This window comes from Haemaphysalis longicornis, unplaced genomic scaffold, assembly GCF_048455015.1.
Source record: "Haemaphysalis longicornis isolate Haplotype H1 unplaced genomic scaffold, Haemaphysalis longicornis Haplotype H1 scaffold_8, whole genome shotgun sequence".
Classification (NCBI taxonomy): Eukaryota; Metazoa; Arthropoda; class Arachnida; order Ixodida; family Ixodidae; genus Haemaphysalis; species Haemaphysalis longicornis.
In genome coordinates this window covers 84,259,415-84,277,290 of record NW_027526445.1, presented here as the reverse complement: position 1 = coordinate 84,277,290, position 17,876 = coordinate 84,259,415, and the positions used below count along the sequence as shown (strand labels likewise).

General features: G+C 45.0%; 1 protein-coding gene across 1 annotated transcript in view; it reads right to left on the bottom strand.

Moving 5' to 3' along the window:
• Positions 1-5,870: 5,870 nt before the first annotated feature.
• LOC144149118 (uncharacterized) overlaps positions 5,871-17,876 on the bottom strand; it is a 45,440-nt gene continuing 33,434 nt past the window's right edge. The window contains exon 7 of the mRNA XM_077680656.1: positions 5,871-6,092. Within this exon, the coding sequence (XP_077536782.1) occupies positions 5,920-6,092 (173 nt within the window). The 3' untranslated portion in view covers positions 5,871-5,919. The remainder of the gene's footprint in view (positions 6,093-17,876) is intronic.

Below are 17,876 nucleotides of genomic sequence, written 5' to 3'. Positions count from 1 at the left end.
CCTGCTCTAAAGGCTGAATGACATAAGAAAAAGCATCGAAAGGGGTTGACCGCATTCCGTGCACCACTATACGCTTATCATGCAATGGTGCAACTAAAAATCAACGTTAAATGTTAGGAATCACAAAACGACCTCCGGAAATCCATCAGAGAACGCCGCCGTGTCGCCAAGAACTGTGAGATAGCTGACCACCAAAATTGTGTCCTCGGAATAGCCACCCTCAAGTTGGAAACGAACTGGACGAAGAGGCTTTAACAAGATTCGTGGTATATCCTGTCAACTTGCCCAAACCATCATTACTGGCTGGGAGTGCTTTTGTCTGTGTATACACATCGGGTGCGTCCCGGAGCTTGGAGTTTTGTGAGAGATCCACAGTGTTGAAAGGCTGTAAAACGCCGCTTCGGTGTGGTCCAGTAACTCGTGAAGAAGGAACACAGGCGAGTCGAACCTGGGCTTCTCCAACTTGTGCACGGTTCACTGGAGTGTAATTATGTTTATCATTTGTAACTTCGCAGCCATACCAATTTCCCTAGAATGTTGACCCTCAAAGATCATTTAGTATTTTTTTTATACTCACTCCATCGACACTTTGATGATCCAACTTTCTTGGGCCTTTCCGTGGGATATATATTGTTTTATTAATTATCCCAATTATTTTTACGAAGCAACCTAGTTTTCTTAGTGATGTATGTTTATCCTCCTCACAGTTTCTTCGTACTGGATGGGGAGTACATTGTCATCCGGAGAAAGAAAGTTTAAAAAGATCAGCAATCCACTCGCAAGCCTTGGAATTGCGACATACACCTTGATAAACCCTGGAAAATTGTTGGAATAAACATGATCACCCTAACGGACCTCCCCCTTAGAGCCCATGACATATCAACAACTCCCAAAGTATTCGCACTATTTTGGTGAGCTAGACAAAACAGAACCACCGAATTATTGATGGTTTTCGTTGAAGCCGAGTAATGTATTCAGTATTTCAGGTTTCCGCAGTCGAAGGTAATATATGCGGAGAGAATACAATATTGTAACCGAGTAAAGAGATTGACTGCAAATGTCAGCAATAACCAGGCTTCCGATGACGCATCGCAAACAAAAGTTGGTTCAGCTTCGCTATATTGGTGCGAAGACAGGGGAAACAGCGAAGCAGGTGGTACTACTTAGTCCTTGGTTCGGTTGAGCTTATGCAGGGGTAGGAATTGAGCATGGGACAAGTTTTCGGTGTGGTTATGCTTTGAGCCTAACTGGAGTGTTCTGCGTAGTGCCGTCGTTACCCTCCGAAAGAGCAGTGAACACTAGGCCAATAAAGTGTGTACACTGCACACTTCCACACACACTTTTTGATGAAGCTCCCAGAGTAGCGGAGGGAGCCGGTAGACGAGCGTTTGTAAAAAGTTTTAAACTCCTTCAGTGGCCACCATCCGGCAATTGTCGTCTCGCGTCTGGAGCGCTAATTTTTAGGTGATTAGCGTTGTCACTTCTCGGCCTTACGGATTTTTTTTCTGTTTGGCAATAATTGTTTTTCCACCATCACAACAGACCCTCTTGTCGCAACAATTGCTGGAGCGAGGCACCCCGTTACATTTCCGAAGCCGTCCTTGCACCAGTTTTATCGCGGATTTGACAAGTGCGGACAAGATTCATGCCCCTCTCGTAGGGGTCTTGCTGTGCACGCTTCACGAAGGAACCACCAGTTTAAGCGGCATCGTGTTAAAAAGGCCTACTTTGGCTTTTATTTTGCTGAATTTCAGAAATTTTTAAGGGATATCCCTTGCGACTGCTAGTATTCCCTTTGAACCGATGTTTGAACTGCCCCGCGCCCCCTCTCCTGCCATCTGTGAACGCACGATGTAAAGACATTGCGATGTATGAAGGCCTGTCACGTTTTGTGCGCCCTAGGTAAGCGCAGTAGCTCTTGCCAGCGGGGGGAGTCCTCAGCCGGGAGTGCCGCCAGCCAGGAGATACGAGTGGCCAGCAGCCACCTTCAAGGAACGCGCACCATAGCAAGCAGCCAGCCGTACGTCGTCGCTCCGAGCCATAATGCTCCGGATATTGAAATTCTGAAGCAAAGTGCCTGTTGTGGTATTTATATTTTGTTTCTACTGCAAAGTAAACCCTCTTTCTCTCGTACAACTTTCTGTACGATGAAGTGTTGACGAGGCTTTTGCTGAACCCCCTCGTAGGAAGGTCTACATCAGTATTTTATAAAACCACGAAAAGAGAAAAATTGCAGGAAGCGTCTACTGCCTCGAATTTAGAGGCTTAGCGCCAGAGCACCCCGAAGACCTTGTAGATACGTATGCCGGCGCAGACACTGTTATTGAAAGTCACTAAGGAAAAGCAGAGACGCGTGTCGATTATGCGTCTTGCCATGCTACATCTGACAAAGGAAGGTGTTCTCCATCTTTGACTTGTCAAATCAAAGTGAGTCCTAGTAAACATTTGGTGTGTGCGATCAGCACGTCTGCCGTTGTTGCGCTCAACGTACCCTGCTCGTTTGTTGTTATTAAGCGTTTTTAAGAACCCGTTGAACCCGAAAACGATGCTTTCTCGAGTGTATTTTGCCATTTATTTTACATCGAACCACTGAACTCTGTCCTAATCCATAAAGAAGGTCAATGTTTTTTATCTTTCTTTAATTACCTTTTTTTCTCTCAATTTTCACTATACTCATCATGTAAGGCTCTCTGCTGGGCGAAATTCGTCAGAAACATTTTACTGAGTAATCTTCTCAATGTCGATGTAGATATTTTATTTGAAATTCAGAAACCTAAAGTACGCATCAGGCGTAAGAAAGTAGGAGTAAGTCAAAACATCATTGCAGGCAACGCGTGCTTCGCCTTAGCAGTGGCGGAATTCCGAGCTGCCTATCTGCAACAGAACTTTAGTGCACAGCCACCCGTTCACCATAGCCGCGCTCGTACACTCAATCTTTGCGCTGAAAAAAGGACAACCTTGAAGTGCGGTTGCTGACACATGAATAAAGTTAAATAAATCAAAGACACTAAAGCGAAATGCATGTTTAAAGATAACTCCTTTTCGCAGGGCAGACACCAGCCAAAATTTTAAAAATTTCATTATTTCTACACTTCTTACCTTACATGTGGTTACTTCTTGCTTGAAACTCTAGTAATTGGTCATTATTTCGGCCGGCCTTCAGTGCGGAACAAGCCACATGTATGTTTTCTATGGGTATTAAGAATAACGCTGGCATGCAAATTCTCTCGCAGTTTTTAAGTACTCTGGATTTCGTGGTTTCACTCTATCCTTTGTTGCGTCAGTTCTTTTTAAGGATATGCATCCACAGTTCGACACACTGTACCTTAAAAAAATAACATAAAGTATAGTCTGGGCATGTTGATATGTTGCAGCGGTCATCCCAGTAGTCACCTGAAAAAAAAAAATTGCGTTGCTACGAGATACATCGGAAAACGAAAAAGGAAGTACTCAAACGTGTTTTTAGACACTATATCATCGCGCAGTCAACCTTATATTGTTCAGTGCTCTTTCGCACTCTGACCAGCAAAAAAGGTTTTGATAATTTGGCAGGTCACAGGGATAGAATCATAGGGGTAACATATTCCTCAAAATTAGCCTTGACACGCGACTCTGATGGTGTTTTTTTGTTCCCAGGGGGACTTCTTGGCTGTGTTGATAATGGGGCTTGGGGAAGCACAGAGAAAGTTTAAGTTCTGTATATACTATATTTACAGTCTCGTCTTGTGATTTTCAAAACGGGGGTCAAACATGAAGTTGTCGGTGAAAAATTTTCGAGTGGCAAATTTATTGATTGATGATTGTGTTTAGTAGCACAAGTGCTTCTAGGCCAAACAACGCGAAAAAAAGATTGTGGTAATGTCACAGGTCAGTTATCTGCTGCACCCTTTCGATAAAAGATGGTTATGATCATTGGTGTAGAGGGTCAATGAATGTCTTAAAAAGAGAATAAAACTTGTTGAGAGCGTAGAAAAAGCTTTGGCTAAAACGTCATCTGAATCTTATCTGCATATATTGCCGGGGACAGCTACCAAACTCTACCAGGGTTCGAGGCGTGTTCGTCAACTCGGTCGCAAATCCGACACATCGAGAAGGAACCGTTCCGCTGGATACTCAGCTTCAGCTGTCCACCGCTGTCCTTCACTGCAGTACACGCTGTTGACTGAGTACAAAAGAACACGACTGCACAGGTTGGCTGCACTCATCAAGCTAATCACCCGCGGTGGTGCGGGCGACTAGCTCCACCTGTCGAAAAGTTGGAGCAGTAGTAGTAGTGACTGACTCGGGTTGCGGACTCGTCACTTAACGACTATTGTTAGATGAGTGAAAGCGCTCACCGGAGGCTCGTCATGACATGTGCTAGTATCACTGATACATGCAGTTCCACTGATACATTGTGGATGTATCCACTGATACATCCAGAAATACCAGGACGCTTCACCTGCATCATGGATAAACTAGTAACACTAAGCTGCTACACAAGTGCGCTCTTGTGCGGACGGGAGCGCGGGCTTAGGTAAAAATAAATGTAAAAGCAAGTAGCGTACGTTGTTTTAAATATTCTCGCAAGCATACCAGCATACCGGCGGGGTTAGTAGACCCTTTCTGGGAAACATCACCGTAAGGTCCGCTCATCCGAAACAGTAACGCCTACGCAGCCACCGACTAAACTACCAACCGGACGCGAGTATTGTGTAGCCTGGCAGCCTGGTCCTGGTTTTTTTGCAGATGGCGTCTGGAAAACCCTGTGTGGTATCGTAAACCTTCGTTGTTTAGCTTCTACTAGGTAAAACAACCTAAAGTGTAAGAGAAAATGTTTAAGGCGAGTCATAAACCTTTCGCACATAGGGGAATCTTGTTCCTTGTCGAACAAAAATTTATTTTGAACGCTGGGTTATTATAGAGAGAGGAGTCTTGGTTCTTAAGCTTTTTCTCTCAGTTGCATTTCTCATGGACCTGTGGTACATGTTTTCAGAGCTATCGTAACAATGGGTGAGTGCAGATGCTCCCGTAGAGGGCCCTAGAAAAGAGACTAAGTCCCGCTTTGTGTTGTTCAAAACGCAATAAAATATACACTAACATTTATGAAGGCGATATGTTCAAAGAAGGAAATATATAAAATTTGCCTGAAGAAACCAAACGGCCCCGTCACCACGTTAGAGAGCCGGTATCCTATCATTGTTTCCCGTTTGCTCGTTTGCAAATTGTAAGTAAATCAATTAATTTGCATACGACTGACTTGCACTAACATAAAAGTGTGACACGTAATTGGGTTCCGTACAAGCATCTCTTCAGCCTCCCTCCTGAAAAGCCCTACAAAAACGCAATAAATTGTGCATATGGCATAATACTTCACGTTTTTCACCACTTATACATTTATCAGGGGAAAGTCCCTGGACAGTCACTTAATGAGCATACAAGACCGTTTAATAGTCCTGAAGAAGGAGACATTGAGAACCCGACCGGCAAACGTGTCTTGATTTGCAAGATGTGGTTTGGCTAGCGAGCCTCAACACATTTGCATTTTGTAAATTTTGCTCTCAAATAATTTACTGCTTGTAGTGCTAACAAAAATTCATAAATACCCATCCATTCTCTCAGCTTTCACTATAGAGCAGGCGTATAATAATTGTTTATATGGTGGCAGCATTTTTAAAGTCAAGGTGCTCCTGTTTCATTCTCAGTGCCGGTGTGATATATTAATCATTATACATTGTATTAACTATTAAAATAACTATTATTTTGTGTTCACTTTTCGAGCTGTGCGGGTGAAGGTTGCCCGAAAATTAAGCAAAAAAATTCGCTTGTTTGCAAAGATATTGAGGTAACACTAGAATGCAGTTTTTTCAATTAAGTCCACACCGCAAAACTCCTTTAGGCTGGTAGAATAAATTTATTTGTAGTATTGGTCAAATCTCGTCAGTCATTGTTCATTTCCAGGGTATTATTAGTCAACACTTGGGGATTTCTAGGAAGCCTTGGTAGTGCTGGTGAAAGTGTTGTATTTTTGGGGGGGAATTTAACTTTGGATCTATCTAGAACTTCTCCACCAAAATCATCATCGTAAAGATCATCAGGCTTCTCCACGATATCTGCAAAAACATCGTTATTAGTACACAAAATGAAACTTGTAGTTGTTCGTTTGGATAAAATACTCCACGTTTTATAGATAAAGCAACTGTAGCTGGAGGCACAACACATTATCAAAGTTTAGAAGGTGTTTTACGGCCACTTGTTGAGAATAAGTTTAGTAGCAATGTAGGCAAGGCTGAAAGCTTCCATCACGCCCTAAAGGCACACCGAGAGAAGAATGTAATATTGCATGCCTCTACCAGGGGATGACAAAGACAGCAACACGACTTCAAGACAAGTAAAATTCGGCGTAATCTTTATGACGCACTTCATCGGGCAAATCTAGCTGTTTATTCAATTTGCTCAGTGATTACAATACCTATCAACCAGGAAAAGATACTCAGCGGGTTGCATGAAATTGCGTGTAAGAGGCCTGGATTTTGTTTAGCCTGTTCGGCGACGCGGTCCTCTTATTTGGACATTACTCAAAAGTCGTCCAGGAGTTTGAAAACACAACTAAAGCACCTAGTTTTCTGAGGAACAGTTCTTCAAGGATGCATGTTGCGATAGATATCACCATTGTTTGTTTTATGCTAAAGCTGAAAGCTAGAAAGACGAAGGAATTGCAGTGAAGACCAAATTGACCTCAGGCTGTCGAACTTAAAATACTCGCATTCCGGGGTTATTTTTGTATGTGTGCTTAGTGCTTTTCACTATATTTAAAATAGGGACGAACAATTTTTCTGCTGTAATTCTTACTTTAATTGCCGTATGACACGCTTTGATGTTGTAGTGTAAATGGCTAACTACAAGCATTACAAACTCAATTTTTTTTATTTATAGGCTTATAGGTTAAAACGTTAAAACAAATTATGGTTGATTCCTCTTTCATTGAAATCGATTAAAAAAAAGATTAAATGTGCCTTCGCAGGAGCAGCGGCATGTTCACTGTGCGTCGATATGAACTTGCCCATCGCCATCTATATTTCCACGGTATGGCGCTGTTAGACGAGTCAATATTACACACTGGATTACACGCGCTAGAGCATAGCGTGAACCCGATTGAAACCACAGGCACTCCAACGAAACCGAACGGGTTGTCGCGACTTGTTTGGTGAAGCACCATTCGCTACTGCGGAAGGTGCACCCGTAGTGATCCTTTCGCAGTAGCGGATGGTGAAACATTTATATATATTATACGTAAGAAGTCACAGACACCATACCAACTATAATAACGATGTTTACTTATTTATTAACACAAAGGACATCAAATATTCAAAGTATAGGTTATATAAACTGTGGTCTATCTGTCATGTAAGCGTCCCCTAATGAAGGCGATACGTTGGCGATACGTGAGTAAGCATCTTTGTTAGCGGTTTTCCGTGTCTGCGACTATTACACAATTAAAACACACTCTGTGCGGCTTTTCCCCTCTCAGATGCACACACACACACACACACACACACACACACACACACACACACACACACACACACACACACACACACACATACATACATACATACATACATACATACATACATACATACATACATACATACATACATACATATATACATACATACATACATACAAATATATCTGTGAACGGAAGAGCCAGAGGTGTACCTGGAGGACCGCGAATGGGGAGTATAAAAATGTGCATTTTTGCACACTTCCTGCAGCCTCACGGAACTCTAGAACATGGAAATGCCGATAATCTACCGAATCGAGTGACGTCGCCTTCAGGGACGGAGCATAAAGAGCGAGGAGACATAAGCTTCCTCAGAGGGCACGGCGCCCACCTGCGAACAGCATGGCTAAACTGCTGCTTCTGCTTTTGCAGTTTGGTTACCGCAATAACATAGGCTCTTCTAGTGATGATATATGCTTGCTGATCCTGCCGTGCCCTTGAAGATGTTACTGTAGTATTGTTGAATGTTGGTTGGCTGTGATGATGTTTCTTATGTCGGGAGATGTCGAGGAAAACCCTGTGCCAGCTGCGATGGCAGAGCTCTTGGAAACGATCTTAAAATTCAGGCCAAGACTGAACGGGACTTTAGTGCTATAAAAGACCAAATATCTGAAATAATCGTTAAAACGCATAAGCTAAACCGTTCAGTTGCTTTAATCAATGAACTGAACCTTAGAATTCATGCTTGGGAAGCTTTTGTCGGGCAGCAGGCGGAAAGGCTGGTTGACTACGAGAAAAAAAGCCGGAGAAACAAACTTTCCGTATTTGGTCTAGCTGAAGAAGGTATAGAATCAACTTAGATTTAATGGTTTCAGTCGTGGACGCGATATTTAAGGAAAAAGATGGTGTAGAAGCTACCACCACCGAGAGAATACATCCCGCGGGAAACGTAAAGCCCAGGGTGGTTAGGCTGGTCATCATGAGATTTTATGACTGCCGGAAAATGGAGCGTGTAATGAGAAATTTCCCGAAGCTGAAGGGAAGTTGAATAGTACTAGTAATGACTATGGGAGTGAAACAATGGAAGTGCGGAAGAAGTTATGGCAAAGTGCGGCTGCTGAGGGTGATAGTGGTTTGAAGGTTTCTCTGAATAACGATAAGCTTAACATAAACGACAAGCTCTACACTTGCGATTAGAACAAGAATGAGCTTTGTGCGATTTCGAAAAGCAAAGTAAGAGGGGTGGTAGAGCTGCTCCTGTTACCCGCTATACTGCCGCACCGGCGTCAAACCACACTTCTCCTTCCACTTCTTCGCCGACAGCATAACTACGCCTAATACTGCTGAATGGTCGCAGCACTCTCAATAAGGTCACGGAACTCTTTTTCTTGTTGCTGTCGTGTAGATCCGAAATCGCTGTAGCATGGAAATCCCTTCAATTCTCGACGGTGGTATTATTCCCCCGGATTATTGTACACAGATGGGATAGGAATCCATGTGGTGGGGGCGTGGTCATTCTTGTGAGGTCCCCTATTAAGACGGAAAGAATTGATTGCTCCCTCTCCGAAACGATTTGGTGCAAAATATTCGTCGAAAAAGTGGCTTGTGTTATTGGAGCAGTTTGCAGGCCACCTCGTACCCCGCCTGATTTCCTAGAACAACTGACCAGCTTCTTGGGCAAATTTCACAATGACAACACAAGGGTGATACTAACTGGTAACTTTATTTACTTCATATATATTCGGAAAATGTCACACCTGGACGTATAGATACTCTTAGTGGTGATAAAATATCGGAAATAATGTTCTCTCATACCTTAACGCAAATTGTAAAGGAAAATACCCGAGTAACTGCTCATTCAGAAACATCGCTTCATTATGTGTTCCTATCAAGCAGAGTGACACAGCACTTTATCGGTTGCCGAGGGAGTATCGGATCAGAAACTGAAGGAAAGTCTTTTCTACAACGGCACAAATAACTCTGCTCAGCCGAAATAGTGTTATTGCACTTAGAGTCTGCAGAAAAGGCCTTATATACGTTGTATACTCCCGTTGTAGTTCATTTATTCAAAGTATATGTAGAGATGAAGGCGAACTTCATGTCCTGTAGGGCTTTTAGTGATTCCAGCCACGTCTTCCACAAGCCAGGGGTTCGTAGCAGCAGGTACGTTCTACAACTTTCGTGAGTGCGTAGCTCGAGCCTGTCAGAACGGTAGCTAACTGGTCCTCGTTTTGTAATCCGGAACCACCGATGGTGCTGTGATGTAATGCAGGGATGTCCTCCAGAAGGGCGGCCTGAAAATAAATACCTTCGGTCTGGTACGACATCCGACCCACAAGGCGAACCCGTAAAGAGCAGCCGGGTCACGTCGTAGAACTGTGCCCCGACTCTCATTCTTTTTCTTCTTCATCTGACCTTTGTTTAGCTCAATGCTTCCATACACATTCTCTGGGATGTTCCCTGATTGCCTCTGGGAATTATTACGGTTGTCTTGTTTGGTTGGTTGCATGCAGCCCGTAATTATGCGGAGGTTTGCTTTGACACAACCTACCTCTTTAAGTGTTTTTCTATCTTCCCGCCATAAATAGTGAACTTCTTGCTAGGGACGGACCGCACCTATGAATTCCAATCTGCTGGCACACTGTCTTGGAGCGCCTTTTCAAATTCACAACTCACTCATGTTGCAGTAGCTGAACACAGTTTACTCACCGTACCAAGAAGCCCACATTTGAGAGTCACCAGAGTGCCTTTCTGAACACTTCATTACAGGGACCGCACCACACGTCGAACACCATTTTCCAACATCTAAGTGACTACATCAATCATTTCATTTACTACTTAACCTACTCGTCTCAACTGTGTCTACCGTTTCCTTCCTATTCATGTGCCCTCAGTATTTGTACTATTCAAAGTTCGTGCTCCCTCATTTACGCCTTCCGGCCACGAGACTTCTTTCTGCTGTGTATCGCCTGCTAATATCATTCTTCCTGTACTCTCGCTTTCGCTACGAGATTACCCCTTCTTCAACCGAACCTCTTCTCTTCTCTTATTATCTTTTCTCTTCTCTACAAGAACACTTCTTCTGGGACTGATGCCGTAGACCATCTGCGTCAATTCTAGAAATATGTATGCCAAACTTACGCGCTACTGCGATTTCTACATTCCAATCTTGGCTCTTTGGGAAAACTGTTTGGTTGACTTGCCAGGGCACTTATGTACTTACTTGGACTCATTTGGCATTCCGGGCCAACATATCGTATCAACAATTGTTATAACCATGTGATTTCCACCTCGATTGCCTCGACCACGTACTCATGCGTTGTTCCGAAAACTTTATCTCATATCCTGCGGTGCGACAAGTGGCCTGGGTTTTCGTATAGGGAAAAATGTCGATCTCGGTGAAGAAGCCGTTTCAAATTTGAAAATTGTAAACTTAATGATTTCATCTGCATTTCCCTCTTACTTGATGATAACGTCCCTTCTAGTGATTGGCGCTGATTCTGCAGTTTTATTATCTTGCGTAAATCAATGAATCAAGTTTGAAATCAATAAAACCTTGGGAGGGGTCATCTCCTCCATCATGAGGATATCTTTAAGGACTGCTGACATTCCCACGTCCTTTATCTATATGTGTGGCGAATCACTAATGTTGATTGATTGATTTTGGGGTGTAACGCGCCGACGCAACGCAGGCGATGAGGCGCGCCGTAGTGGAGGGCTCCGGATTAATTTTGACCATCTGGGGATCTTTAACGTGCGCCGAAATCTCGTACACACGGGCGTTTTCGCTTTTCGCCTCCATCGGAAAAGCAGCCGCCGCGGCCGGGAATCGAACCCGCGACCTCGTGCTCAGCAGCGCAACGCCTTAGCCACTGAGCCACCGCGGCGGGTGAATCACTAATGTGCTTGTTTAACTCTGCCGTAGCAGTGTGCGGAGTTTCTTTTTATTTAGTTTAGGGAGTCAATCGGCAGTACATTGGGAGTCGGGACTGTAAAAGGTTTGTACACCTGAGACGTTTCCAAAGGTATATCAAAAAAACGTTTTTAGAAATCTAGTCTTGTTTCAATGCCGTTGTCAAAATTTTTAAATGCGGAGCATTTCTTATGCTCGCCTGTTCCTCCGTCGTTGATGGCGGCGTAGTCCACACGCTCACTGCGCATGTGCAATTCTCCTCCTTACACCCACAGCTCCACGACACTACACTATAAAAAAAAAAGAAATAGCGGCGCCCGGTTTCGATCCCATGACTCTCTGGCTGCAACGGGAGGTACGCGGTGCTCTTCCCACTACGCTACGATTTTTTTTTCTTTACTGCATGGAAAACTGCCCTTAATACAACCTACAAAAGTTATGAGTCATCCAAGAAGATGCACATCACTGCAGCTAACATAAGCCGCCCGTTAAAACTCTAGCAAGCAGGCGCACGCGCCCAACAGATGCTGCCATTCTGGTGGGTCACTTTGCGCCGCATAAATGCTCCGCACCAACGCAGCTTGCTTCCGAAAAATGGACTTCGTTGGGCGAGGGGGTTCCGCATGCCTGTCCGTTATGCGGCACTTCTACAAGCTATACAATCCGATCACAACAACATTTTTGTGGGGGTCCCAATGGGAACCTTTGCGTAGGGGCAATTTGTTTCTTCCATTAGTGTATGGGGGTGCTGGGCTGATACATCTGTTTGTACACCAGCTTTTATCTCGGTTTTTCTTCTATAGGCTGACGCATCATCCACTTCTGCTCAACGTTATTCAACAGCGCATAAGTTTTCATTTACCGTTTTTGCTTGTCTCTACTGGTGAAGTCAGTACGAAGCCGCCATGGGGGTTTTTAAAAGAGGTGGTCGACACCTTCAATTTCCTTACTGCGTGGTTTTCCCTGCAATATCGGTTTACCCTTTCCAGGAAGGCTTTGACGAACACTTTATTAGAGAGTGTTCCCAGTAACGGTTTATCGCCAGCCTTGATTTGGCCACCATAAGGACAGTGTTTTGAAGCGGGCGACAAGTATGTGCCTTCGTCCAAATGCAAAAATGTTTTTCTTTAAGCTTTATACATCAACACTCCCAGTGAAAACATGGTTGCGGGAGAAAGGAATGTCTATACCTTGGTCTGACAACTGCCGTTTATGCAATCAACCTGAAACCATTGATTGTTTTGTTTTGTGTCGGGATGCGGTGTTTTTCTGGGATGTGTTGCAACGAACTCTTAAAAAGGACATGGACATTACCCCTTACACAATTCGGTTCTAGCCTTTTAGAGACTACGCTACATATCCGGGACCGGAGCAAGAGCTACGAACGCGCCTTATGTCCTTGACTCATTCAAACTACGTCAAGAAGCTACTGATACAACTAAGGCACGCGAAACTGAACGTCAGCGGAAACGACGAACTGAAAACTTTAGAGGGGGATGCTTAATTTCCCGTGGGAAAGCTGTGGCACGAAACGCCACCGGCCTTTCAACTCAACCAGCCCCGGCCGCAGCGCCTCTGATGCTGATTGTGGCAGGATGCCCCTAGGGAATGGCCAACCAAAGAATCCATCACGAGATGGGTTCGCGTTCAACCACCGTCGTCATCTTCCCGTTGGGGAACCACCGAAGAAGAAGAACGAGAAGACAAAGCTGCGAAGAGGAGGGCGTGTACATTGCTCTCAGCCGGTGCACCAATGTCAACTACCTTTACCTCACCAAAGCTGACAAAGACTAGCGATTCTACCACAGAGACAACATCGACAAGAACATGATGGACGAGTTTCGGTGCCTCGAGAACCACCGCCTACTCAACGTAACACAACAGCACTTGCGTGCCTTTGCCACCGGTGTGGACCCGGACAAGGAATTCCCTCTGGCGCTAGTAAAAACAAGATCGCTCAACATACCGGCAGCACAATGGAACCACACGGAACGGCCACGATGCTTCGCATCCTCATCAGGGTTCCTTACGGAAAGGTGGTGTAATTTTTTTATTGTTCCTGTGGTAACCATAAATTAGAGTTTTCGACAAAAATAACAGACGATCTCTTCCCTCTCATGACTTCATCGCTTACCAAGATTCTCCGACGCGAGAACTACCGTCCTGTGGCCTGAGGTGTCAGCTGGCTCATGCGCCCTCTAGTGAAACGGAGCCGGGTCTTGTTCCAGCAGCGTGGCCTACTCCCGTATTTTCTTTCTTTGTTCTTTACCCCCATTTTGCACGAGTCCATTCGGTGTGATTTTCCCGTATTTCTACACGGGATTTTCTCCCGCTTCCTTGGTTGGTAACATGAAGCCCACACTTGGGCCCATGATAGATGCTCAGGTCATTCGTGGATAACTTTCACGGATGCCTCTGGTGGTAATTACACCAAAATAAAAAGTGAAGATGCTGGTTAACAGTGTATCAACCTCAGTGTTAGTTTATACTTAGGCTGAAACTTCATCTTGGTGATTTTTAGTCGTTGTGGAGAGGAAGCATTATTCTAGTAATACCAAAACTTTCTTTTAAGTGCGAATGCACTTCTTAAGCGAGCCTGAATCGTCCGCCGCTGTCGTCCGCATAGCAACAGCTGCGGGTGGGCGCGCTCCTCGTCTTCCTCCTCGTCTTCCCTAGCAACGGGGGGAGATGGGCGCCCGCTACTCTCCTCCTCCTCTCTCCGCTCAGTGACTGCGGGTGTTGGGCGCCTCCTCTCCACTTCGGGCGGGAGAGCTCTCGCTCGAGTAGCGGGGGCTCCGCATTCCGATGCGCGAGGGCGCTCGTGTAGCCCTCGCCGTAACGGCGGGCGCTACTCTCCTCCTCCTCTCTCCGCTCAGTGACTGCGGGTGTTGGGCGCCTCCTCTCCACTCAAAGATCACGATATCCACCGTAATCGCACGATATCCACCGTAATCGCGCAATCAACAACCGTGCATTCGCACTTACACACTCTCCCCCTCGGGGAAGTGCGAGGGAATGGTCTCCATGTTTGGCAGGACTTGATCGCATTGCCCGCACCCTTTCACAGCTATCATCAAGTAGACCGCTTTAGCATGCTCTACAACCGGCGGTAACCATCTGCGCAAGCTCGGCGTGAGCTGCCGACGGGAAGAGCATGCAAGCGAGCCATGGTTACAATATTCCCGAAGGTAGAGTTAGTCCTGGCGCTAGTCGCGAGGCAGACAATTAAGTGCGTGCAGTAATGTTTCTTTTGGATCCCCTCCCACGCACGCCCACGTGCAATCCCGAGCACAAGCCTGGATGACATCAGATGCCCCTCGCGGGACGCTCGCTAACGTGCTCTCGGTATTTACACCACGTGCAATCTAGACACTTTGTGTAAATCTATGCGCAATCTTGAACGACGGTGGGCACTTCTCACGAGGCTCACGCTCACTTGCGGCTGCTACTTCTGCCCATAGACAGCGAAACCAAGAGCCTTAGCATTTCTACTGTAAACAGTTTACTGTACAAGTTCTGTCATCGAAGGTATACACGGGCGTTTTCATGTGCAGGGGCTGAAGCATCCCATTGGTCCAATGGTACATTGGAGAGGAGTGAAACTTACCATTTTGCACGAACTAGAGAAAGTTGCCATTTACGCAGTGAACAATAAAAACAATTTCGTGTGAGGAAATCCCGAATAGCTAATCGCCTTTTGGGTGCATTATTTCCAGCTCCCTCGGCAAGCACAGTACTCTAAAGTAGGTGAAATGCGCACTCGTGGCGTATCGACTATAGGATTTGCATAGTACGGGCTTCCATCTCCTGTAGGTATGCCTCATCTGAAGCATAAAATCAGCACACACAATGCAATTTTTGAATGTGTAGGCACATCAGAATCGCATTCAGAACAAAAACCATGCAATAAAGTGTAAGAAATCCTTTAGGAGGGATAGTAACCGCGTCCACAACGTCCGGGATGGCGAGAGTCTTGTGGGTGAGCGAGAACTGCTATTTCGTGCGACATTGCGTAGGTCCCGCAGTTCACTACGACGATGGCCTCGATGGTCTGCATTTGTGTATGTACTTCTCTTCCATCGATTTCTGATTAAGGCACTGGTCAATTTCGGTACATTCCTCGGACCATGAAAATACAACCTTCGTGAAAACGGAAGGCCCATGTAAATTATGTCATGTTTTCGATTATATGACGCTTCTACGTATGACAGCTTCTGAACGCATTTCCGCGCCATCTTCGAAGGGAGATTTTTATGTGCTATACTAGGGGCATTATCGTCATCTATGGCGCAACATTCAACAAACATATCTAGCGACATGACACTGTTCTAGACAAAATTGTTTACGCAGAGGTGACTGGAAATATGAAGTGAAACTTCTTGTTTATAAAAACGTCGGGCTGTCGTATATTTTCTGTTCGCAACAATATTACTCGTCCCAGATTTGCTCAATAAACAGCATTTCAGAAACTCCGTTTAGGAATCAGGGTGGTACGAGGACTCTTGCTTTTCTGAAGCTAAAGAGCATCTGCGTGCATGCGTGCGGCCCCGAGGAGATAAGAGCCATAATTTACTAACTCTTTATTTTTACCCCACAATATTAACATAGAAGTTGGCCTTTCTATGAGGAAACATAAAATTGCGTTTTTTTCTTGTAATATTTCTACAACATTTATTTTATGACTAAAGCAGCACGCGGAATCGCTTCAGTACTTAATAAAGTTTCTGCTGACGGAATACGGGGTAGTTAGTAACCGTGCCCCATGCATGCCCCGGTTTTCACGCAGCTCAAGAAAACCAACGGCGGACCCGATTTTCGTACGTGTGGACAATGAAGAGCGCCGCAACTGGTTTAAATATACTAACTCTGATTCTTATGACACCCAAATATTGCAGCAGTGCGCAACTACAGGACACCACTTTGACTTGAAGACAGGAGAGTTTTTCGTTTCTGAGATTTAAGAGAATACAGGAGAGTCGTTGGTTTTTGCGGTTTAAAAGGGCTTTTCCAAAGTTTGACGCCCACAGAGTTTTTACTGCTTTTGTGGGCAAAAAAGATATGAACCTAATTTCAGAGGGTAATAAGTCACTCACTTCTTACCCATTACATGCGAGGTTTAGGCCACCTGCACCAACTAAACTGCACATTACAGAAGGGAACTGGCCGAGAGACTGTCCGAGTCTACTTTCATGGCACTGCCCGTCATGTCATCGCTTACACGACGTGGCGTTGAACATCTTTTTTATCATCGAAGACTACGAAAGTTGGACGTGCAATTAATTTTACAGAAGAGATTTCTGCGCGTTGCGCTTGTTGCAGTAGGAATTTTCAGTGTCGTACCAGAGTCTAAGCTGGCACAATGACCTAAAGGGCTTCGCACACCGTCTTGCTGCACTGTAGTAGTGCTAAGACGAAAGTGTTGGGCACCCCCCAGCACCGCATTTTGTAGAGTATCTAGTCGCATTCAACTTCATGAAAGAATTACCTAAAAATAGACTTTCGCGAATCAAGTTTGATCCGGTCCAATAAGCACATGAATAGATTCCCCCTGCAATGAATGTCAGTTCCTTTAGAAAGCCCTACTCAGAGGATGGCTTGTATTTGCGGTGAATTACCACCCAAAGAAACAGCCCTGACAATAGTTCGCGCTACAATGGTGGAGCGCATATTTCACTGGCTCTAAAAGCAGTGCCTTAGGAAGTAACACGCTGCCATTTTCGTTAGCGCGAGCGCCATAGAGGGCAGGCAGCACAAAACAAAATCATCAGCATCATCACCAGCTATTTACCTTCACATCAGGAGGTGGACTCACGCAAATGTTTCAAGCCGAATAATTTTTATTGAGCGGACTTCATTCCCTGCTCCCATATATTCAAGTTCATCATCCACTATCGTTTGTCGTCTGCATCTGTTTGGTTTGCGGTGCATGCGTAGCCACTTCGTTACATGAGTGGGGTCCTGTTATCCCTAAGTAATATTAAGTACCTTACCCAAGCCAACTTCTGTGCTTAGCTTTTAATGAAACATTGTCTTCCTGGGTTTGTTCGTTTATTCACACATATCACTTCTTATCTTGAAATGTTACCACTGGTATTCTGGGTTGCATGGCCGGTTGGTGAGATTTAGCTTTCATTTCGAGCTGCCTAGTGAGACCCCAAGTTTCTCCACTCTATGTCGTTACCTTCACAACACTTTTTTCGTGTTCAAGTTTTTTAAACAAAAATACAAATCACATTGATTGATTGATTGTAGGGTTTAACGCGCCGACGCAACGCAGGCGATGAGGCGCGCCGTAGTGGAGGGCTCCGGGTTAATTTTGACCACCTGGGGATCTTTAACGTGCGCCGAAATCTCGTACACATGGGCGTTTTTGCTTTTCGCCTCCATCAGAAAAGCGGCCGCCGCGGCTGGGAATCGAACCCGCGACCTCGTGCTCAGAAAATACAAATCACAACCATGTTATATATATACTTACAG